Genomic DNA, 8,625 nt, shown 5'->3' on the forward strand with positions numbered 1-8,625 from the left:
CTAACTCTAAGAAGCAACACTCAAGCCATGTCTAACTGTCAACATTGAGCCTCCACCGTAACACGTTACCCAACATCACCACTCGTGCAGTCATCCGGAGTAAACTTTTACACAAACCGCACCTATCATAAAGAAGATGAAAACTCACCAGTGTACAGAGTGTGGAAAGGTATTCAGTCGTCCTGGAAATATGAGGAGGCATATATTAGTGCATTCAGGTGACAAACCTCATGCGTGTCCAGTTTGTGGGAAGAGATTCAGTCAATTTGGAAATATGAAGACTCACATGTCATTGCATTCAGGTGACAAACCTCATGAATGTCCACAGTGTGGTAGGAGATTCAATCATTTTGTAAGTATGGAGACTCACATGTTAGTGCATTCAGGTGTCAAACCTCATGAATGTCAAGAGTGTGGGAAGAGATTCAGTTATCTTGGAAATATGAATAAACACATGTTAGTGCATTCGGACAATAAACTTTATGAGTGTCCAGAGTGTGGGAAGAGCTTCATTCGTCTTGGAGATATGAAAAAACACCTGTTAGTGCATTCAGGTGACAGTCCTCATGAGTGTTCAGAGTGTGGGAAGAGATTCAGTCATCTTGGAAACATGAAGAAACACATGATTGTGCATTCAGGTGACAAACCTCATGAATGTCCAGTGTGTGGGAAGAGATTCCGGTATCTTTTAGAAGCGAAGATTCACAGGTTATTGCATTCAGGTGATAAATCTCATGAATGTCCAGAGTGTGGGAAGAGATTCACGCGTATTGGACATGTGCAGACTCACATGTTAGTGCATTCAGGTGATAAACCTCATGAGTGTCCCGAGTGTGGGAAGAGGTTCAGCGAGCTTGGAAGTATGAAGAGGCACAGAATGGTACATGCAGATGAAAGACCTTTTGAATGTGCAGAGTGTGGCAGAAAATTTAGAGAACGTGGAACTATAATACAGCATATGTTAGTGCATTCAGGAGAAAAACCTCACCAGTGTCCAGTGTGTGGGAAAAGATTCAGACATCTTGGGAATGTGAAGTCTCACATGTTAGTGCATTCAGATGACAAACCTCATGAGTGTCCTGAGTGTGGGAAGAGATTCAGGCGTATTGGACATGTGAAGACTCACATGTTAATGCATTCAGGTGACAAACCTCACGAGTGTCCCGAGTGTGGGAAGAGATTCAGAGTTCTTGGTGGTATGAAGACTCACCTTCTAGTGCATTCGGGTGTTAAACCTCATGAGTGTCCAGAGTGTGGGAAGAGATTCAGTGAGCTTGGAAGTATGAAGAGGCACAGGAAGGTGCATTATAATAATTAATAATTCGTTTGGTGGGGGTCACTCAGACACTACATGTTCAGTTTAACCTTATATCAAGATATCCCACAGGGTCGAATTACTTACCCTTCCCAGGATACAACCACAAAATAAGCTGTCTAACTTCTGGGTTCCTATTTACTGCTAGGTGGATAGGTGATAGGAAATTATAATAATAATAATAATAATAATAATAATAATAATAATAATAATAATAAAAATTTGTCCAACCATTTCTGTCCTGCTCAGGATTCGAACCCGGAATTCTTGATTGTGAGTTAAGAACAAACCTGACTACACTATTTATAATACGGAACTATGATACAACATGCATGAAATTTTTTGAATGTGCTGAGTGTGGCAGAAAATTTAAAAGATGTTAAACTAAAATACAGTATATATATTTGTGCATTCAGGTAACAAACCTCATCACCATGTCAGTTGGATGTTCTGCAGAGGTAATTATGTTATATTTTGTTTGAGAAGTGCACTTTACCATAAAAGGTAACAATTTAAAGTAAAAAACTTAGGTATTTTATTATTATATTCCTTTATAAATGCTTCTCATACACCAAAGAATAACTATAAGGTAGCTGTCAATGTAGATATTAGATGTTCCTCATAGACCAAGCAAAAACTAGAAAAGCTCTCCGAGTGGAAAACTCAAGATTGTTCATAAGCAAAGAGAGATTTCTTTATTTGAACATAAAAAAAAAAATTAAATGTTTTTTTTCTTAATACTTATTTAAATAATATATAGTGTGCTTTCAATTTTTGTTCTCCTTAGAAATTTATTTAAAATGTAATATAATCTCTAGCTAAATTGTGGACATGATTATTGAGGTATGATTATTAAAGGCATGTATTACAAGCATAAGAGTAGCCTTCATGATTTTGATTTATTTTTTTTTTGAGATATGTACAAGAGTTGTTACATTCTTGTACAGCCACTAGTACTCAGTGTTTCGGGCAGGTCCCTGGAATACGACCCCCGCGAAGAATCGTTTTTACAAAAAAGTACCCATTTTACTACTGTTGAGTTAAACAGAGACTACAGTTAAGGATTTGCGCCCAGTAAATCCTCCCCGGCCAGGATACGAACCCAGGATAAAGCGCTCGCGGAATGCCAGGCGAGTGTCTTACCACTACACCATGGAGACGAAATCGGATTGGTTGTTTAATTTCTTGTTGTTTTGATGGATGCGAGTTATTATTTACTTAGGCTCTATCATTAATTTATATTTGTTATAGATTGAATAATATTCAAGACTTGGTTTTTATATAAGACCTATTAATTATTTTCTAAAACTTATTTGGCAATTTTCTTTACTTACAAGACCCACTCACTGTGACAATGAATGTTGTACTTAACAAATGTCTATACAACATAACCATCCACTCTATAATTGTTCTTATAATTAGCACTTAATTGAGCTTCATGCCATATTGTTTATTTACCCTCTGACAATGCTTGGGGATTTGTAAAGTCATAACTCCTAGTTATTAGGGTAATTGGGGAAGCAACATACCCTGAATATATGAATGTCAAAAAGCTTTTTGGTATGAGTGATATTCTTGTTTTCCAAGAACACTTGCTTAAATTATATGAATTTGAAATCCTCTCCAAAATTGTTGATGGGTTCTTTTTACACTGTCAGTATTGAAATGTCTGATGACTGGTCAGGTCCTGGATAACCCTATGGAGGTACTGCCATTCTGTGGCATATCAATATGCAGTGTTAATTAAGTTGATGTCAATACTGTATCAGGGTGCACTACATCTGTACTTATCCACTGATGCCTGGAAGTACTTAACCATATTTTTATTTTGAGATATATACAAGAGTTGTTACATTCTTGTACAGCCACTAGTACGCGTAGCATTTCGAGCAGGTCCCTGGAATATGATCCCCTGCTGCGAAGAATCGTTTTTTCATCCAAGTACACATTTTACTGTTGCGTTAAACAGAGGCTACAGTTAAGGAATTGCGCCCAGTAAATCCTCCCCGGCCAGGATACGAACCCATGACATAGTGCTCGCGGAACGCCAGGCGAGTGTCTTACCACTACACCACGCGGATATGTGTGTATTCCTAGTTTCACCAGCAATATCAACTATGCAGATATGAATAGAGATGTACTATCATTAATATTTCAATTGGCTAATCTGTATCATCATGCAAATCTCATGGTGGTAGGTGATTTTACACAATTGTTCTCGAGATGCATTCTTAAATCTGCGTAATTCATTCGTTGCTGAAAATTTATGTAATGCTGCTATCAATGATGAATATAATATTAACTTCAGTTGTCTGTCATGGGATTGGAGTGGAAGTTCTCATATTGATAATTTTCTCATTGATAATAATCTCATTGATAAAACCTCCGTAGAACACATCTAAACTGGGGAAGACCACTGTTGCTGACTTGGATAAGTTTAAATGCCTGCTTAATGAATACTCAAATCATAACTGGCGCAATTGACTGCAATAATCTTCAATGCAATTTGCATCAGTCTTGATGTCTTTATTTTTACATCTGTCATGTCAGTGATAGGTTGGGCAAGGGGAAGAGAGTATTTAAAGCAAATTTTAGAACAGTATGCCTAGCTGGAATGATCATTTTAGAGAATTAAAAAATAAAAAAAAATATTATGTTAAAATACAAAGGTCTCATGTCAGAGATCTTTTGACATCACCTACAGAAAGATGCAGGGTGCCCCAGAGATGGTTGAATAACTCAGATCAGATGTGTCATTAGGACGTGATATCACCAGGCCATAATGAGGATTAATAAAATAAAAGATAATATTGTGAGATTAAAAGTTGATGATCAGCTTTCAAGGAAAAAATTTTGTGAATATTGGGGTGAAATTAGAAAAGTAAAAAATTCATGTAGACTAATAAATGTTACTGATGCCTCTGGGTTTAATAATACATGTAATATTTTCAGAGATAAGATAATTTTATTGTTGACCAAAGCACACACGAGAAAGTGAAGGAACGACGACGTTTTGCTCCGTCCTGGACCATTCTCAAGTCGATTATGAATGGTCCAATCAACCATTCACAATCACGTATGTGTCACGTATGACACAATCGACTTGAGAATGGTCCAGGACGGACCGAAACGTCTTCGTCCCTTCACTTTCTAGTGTGTGGTTTGGTCAACATATTTCTGCCACGTTATTGAGACTCCTCGTCTGCACAAGATAATTTTATTTTGTGAAAAGTACATACAGTACATACAAAATTAGTTACAAGCAGAATGTTGGATTTCTAGATGAAGCAAGTATATATTATGCCTAAAGCCACTAGTTCACACAGCATTCGGGCAAGATGTAAAAAAATAAACTTAAACACTAAGACTGAGAACTAATTGACCCCCTTCAAAGTATCACCTTGACATTGTGAGAGGGCTCACTTATGACTACCTGGAGCCGGTGAGGGTTGCCTTGACTCCCCCCTCTGGCTCCGAAACAGATGTTAAGTGTGCTGCTAAGGTACACACCCCTATTTTTTTTTTTATTTGGATGGGAGGGGGAGCAGGAGTAAAATGGATGGAGAAGTAAAGGTGCAGGAAAGTTTAGAAATGGGAAATACAGTGATAGTTATGAAAGTAACCCCCTCCCTTACTGGCTTGTCGTCATGAGGTGGCTTGGTGGACGGCTGCCGGAGTGTGATGCTCCATGGGTCAGTCCTCTGTCCTTTTGAAGCCTTATGCCCTTGCTGCTGTCTTTACCAATTGTTCCAGAACTCTTTTTCCTTTTCCTTGTGTTTCATGTTCACCCCCCCCCCCCCCACCCACCCTTTTCTCCTTTCTCATTGTCATTTCCTGCCGACCTTTTGCCAGTGTTGATTATTCTTTTGGATTTCTTCTGTTTTGATGCATAGGAGTTTGCAGAGGCATACTCTCTCACCCGTAGAACTGTAGTACCCAACGTCTCGAGCGAGGGGACCCTTTTATTGTCACTCCTCCTTTCGTCGCCGAACCCGATCTTAACAGACTGACGGTTCTTAAAGTGGCGTTTGTGGGGCGTATACTCATGACGTACCCTTGGGGGGCCCCGGCAAGATCGGCAACATGACTCTTGTTGGGTGTCCTGCCTTTAATCGTGGCTCCGTTGTGGGTGCTGGGGCACATTCGCAAATAAAAGTATTACCTCTCATTTGCATGTCGATGAATACTGTTCCAATTATGACTTCTCAGGCTCGTGCGGTGGGCGACCAAGCCCCTGAGTTGGACTGTGTTGGAAGACGGGACTCTGTAGCCCCCGCTACATTGGGCTCAGCCCTTGCTGAGGTGCATTCCCCGGTTTCTGTCCCCCCCTTCACTCATCCTCCTCCTGTCCTTGACCTCCCGTCTCGGTTGTCTCCTCCTCCTCCGGACCCTACCCGTCCGCCTCTGGTCTGCCCTCCTGCTCCCTCCCCTCCATCCCTACTCAGTTTATCCATGCCCCCCTAACCCTGATTTTGCTGACCCTGATCCTGAGCTTCTTTAATATACTGTGTTCTTCTTTACCTTTGTTTCTTCATTGTTCTCTGTTGCTGTCCTTTTTTCTTTTCGATAATGTCTATTCTTCAATGCAATATTCAAGGATTTTATGCTAACTTCCATGAACTCCAACTTCTTATTACACAGTTTTCACCACTTTGTCTCCAGGAACGGATGCTTGGTGCTCGTTCTGGTCACTTTCATTATTATTCCTTTCTCTATTCCCCCCCCCCCCAGCAAGAGCTGGGGCCCATAACTCTACTGCTCTCTTGATTTGCACTGATATTCCCTTTGTTCCCTACTGTTTCCATCGCCTATCCATTGTTCTGCGTCCCGTGTTTTTGTGAGTAAAAAGTATACAGTGTGTTCCATTTATCTCCCCCCAAATGTCCTGCTTTCCCTTCCTGATCTTAAGCACCTCCTGGACCCCTTGCCAATCCAGTGCTCCTGATGGGTGATTTCAACTGTCGACATACCCTCTGGGGTGATGTTCTGACAAACACCCAAGGCCGCCTTTTTGAACCGTTCATCCTCTCTTCTTCCCTGTCTCTTCTGAATTCTGGTGAACGCACCCATGTGGGCTCTCGAACTCGCACCCTTTCCTGTCTTGATCTTTCTCTCTGCTCGTCTTCCCTTTACTTTGATCTCACGTGGCGGGTTCTTGATGACCTCCATAACAGTGACCATTTCCCCATCCTTGTTTCCTTCTTCTCTTTTCACTCTCCCCTCTCCTTCCCTAGATGTCAATTTGCCAAAGCTGACTGGAACCTATTCACCCTCCTTGCTACTCTCACTGACCTCTCCTCTCTGCCAATTCCTCGCGACCTCCTTTTTCATGACACCAGCTTCGACGCTGCCCTCTTCTCTATTCCTTGCTCTACCTCCCGGGGCATGCGGAAGTGCGTTCCCTGGTGGTATGCAGACTGTGCTCGGGCTGTCCGCTCTAAGCGTGCAGCCTGGAAGAAACACCGACGCTGACAGATGGCTGATTCTATTCTTTTGTTTCGGAAAGCAAGTGCGGTGGCCCGTAGGACTATCCTTACAGCAAAGCGTGAGAGTTGGAAATCTTATGTTTCCACCATTACGTCCGATACTCCTCTACCGCAGATCTGACAGAAGATCCACTAGATTGCGGATAAGTTCGTTCCAGATATCTCGCCAGTTCTTCACCTCTGTGGTACTCTTGTGGTGGACCCAGTGCACATTGCGACCCTTAGAAATCCCTTAGATTTCCGCACTCGTCTCCGCCTTCCATATAACGATTCCTTCTCTCTCTCTGAACTTCAGTCTGCCCTGTTCCTCTGCGGTTCTATGGCAGTAGACTCAGATGACATTCATTATGAGATGCTTCGCCATCTCCCTCCTTGCACATCTCGGTATTTACTGAGTCAGTATAACCAGGTCTGGAAGTCGTTGTCAGTCCCTGAGGACTGGCTCGATGCCGTTGTACTTCCTATTCGGAAATCGGGGTCTCTCGGGACATCCCCTAGGGACTTCTGCCCTATTGCCCTCACAAGTTCTGTCTGCAAACTCTTTGAGCATATGGTAAATGTTCATCTGATGTGGTTTTTGGAACACCATCATGGGCTCTCTCCTTCTCAATATGGTTTTCGAAGTGCCACAGCACAGCTGATGTCCAAGTGAATTTGGAGGTCTATATTCGTACTGCTTTTGCTGCGAAGACCTCCACTGTTGCTGTCCTTTTTGACCTAGAAAAGGCTTATAACACAACCTGGAGATACCATATTCTATCCTAACTTTGTTCTTTTGTCCTTCGTGGTAATCTCCCTCTCTTCCTCCAAAGCTTCGTCTCTCGTCGTTCCTTTCGAGTCAGTTTTTTTTTTTGTATTTTTTGAGATATATACATAAGAACATAAGAACATAAGAACAAAGGTAACTGCAGAAGGCCTATTGGCCCATACGAGGCAGCTCCTATTCTATAACCACCCAATCCCACTCATATACTTGTCCAACCCGTGCTTGAAACAATCAAGGGACCCCACCTCCACAATGTTACGCGGCAATTGGTTCCACAAATCAACAACCCTGTTACTGAACCAGTATTTACCCAAGTCTTTCCTAAATCTAAACTTATCCAATTTATGCCCATTGTTTCGTGTTCTGTCCTGTGTTGATACTTTTAATACCCTATTAATATCCCCCCGGTTATGTCCATTCATCCACTTGTAAACCTCTATCATGTCACCCCTAACTCTTCGCCTTTCCAGTGAATGCAACTTAAGCTTTGTTAATCTTTCTTCATATGAAAGATTTCTAATTTGGGGAATTAACTTAGTCATCCTACGCTGGACACGTTCAAGTGAATTTATATCCATTCTATAATATGGCGACCAAAACTGAACTGCATAATCTAAATGGGGCCTAACTAGAGCAAGATATAGCTTGAGAACCACACCAGGTGTCTTGTTACTAACGCTGCGATTAATAAATCCAAGTGTCCGATTTGCCTTATTAAGAACATTTATGCATTGATCCTTTTGTTTTAAATTCTTACTAATCATAACTCCCAGATCCCTTTCGCAATCCGACTTCGCAATCACAACACCATCTAGCTCGTATCTTGTAACTCTATCATCATTACCTAACCTCAGAACTTTGCATTTATCAGCATTAAACTGCATCTGCCAATCCTTTGACCATTTCAAAACCCTATCTAGATCAACTTGAAGTGATAGTGAGTCCTCCTCCGAATTAATTTCCCTACCGATTTTCGTATCATCGGCAAATTTGCAAATGTTGCTACTCAAACCTGAATCTAAATCATTTATATATATTATAAACAACAGAGGTCCCAG

At 41.3% G+C, this 8,625-nt stretch overlaps 1 protein-coding gene across 1 annotated transcript; it reads left to right on the forward strand.

Moving 5' to 3' along the window:
* Positions 1–358: 358 nt before the first annotated feature.
* LOC138372314 (zinc finger protein 708-like) lies at positions 359–1,318 on the forward strand. The gene has a single exon (XM_069337596.1). The coding sequence runs from the start codon at positions 359–361 to the stop codon at positions 1,316–1,318; it is 960 nt and encodes a 319-aa protein (XP_069193697.1).
* Positions 1,319–8,625: the final 7,307 nt, after the last annotated feature.

Source organism: Procambarus clarkii, chromosome 38 (assembly GCF_040958095.1).
Source record: "Procambarus clarkii isolate CNS0578487 chromosome 38, FALCON_Pclarkii_2.0, whole genome shotgun sequence".
Classification (NCBI taxonomy): Eukaryota; Metazoa; Arthropoda; class Malacostraca; order Decapoda; family Cambaridae; genus Procambarus; species Procambarus clarkii.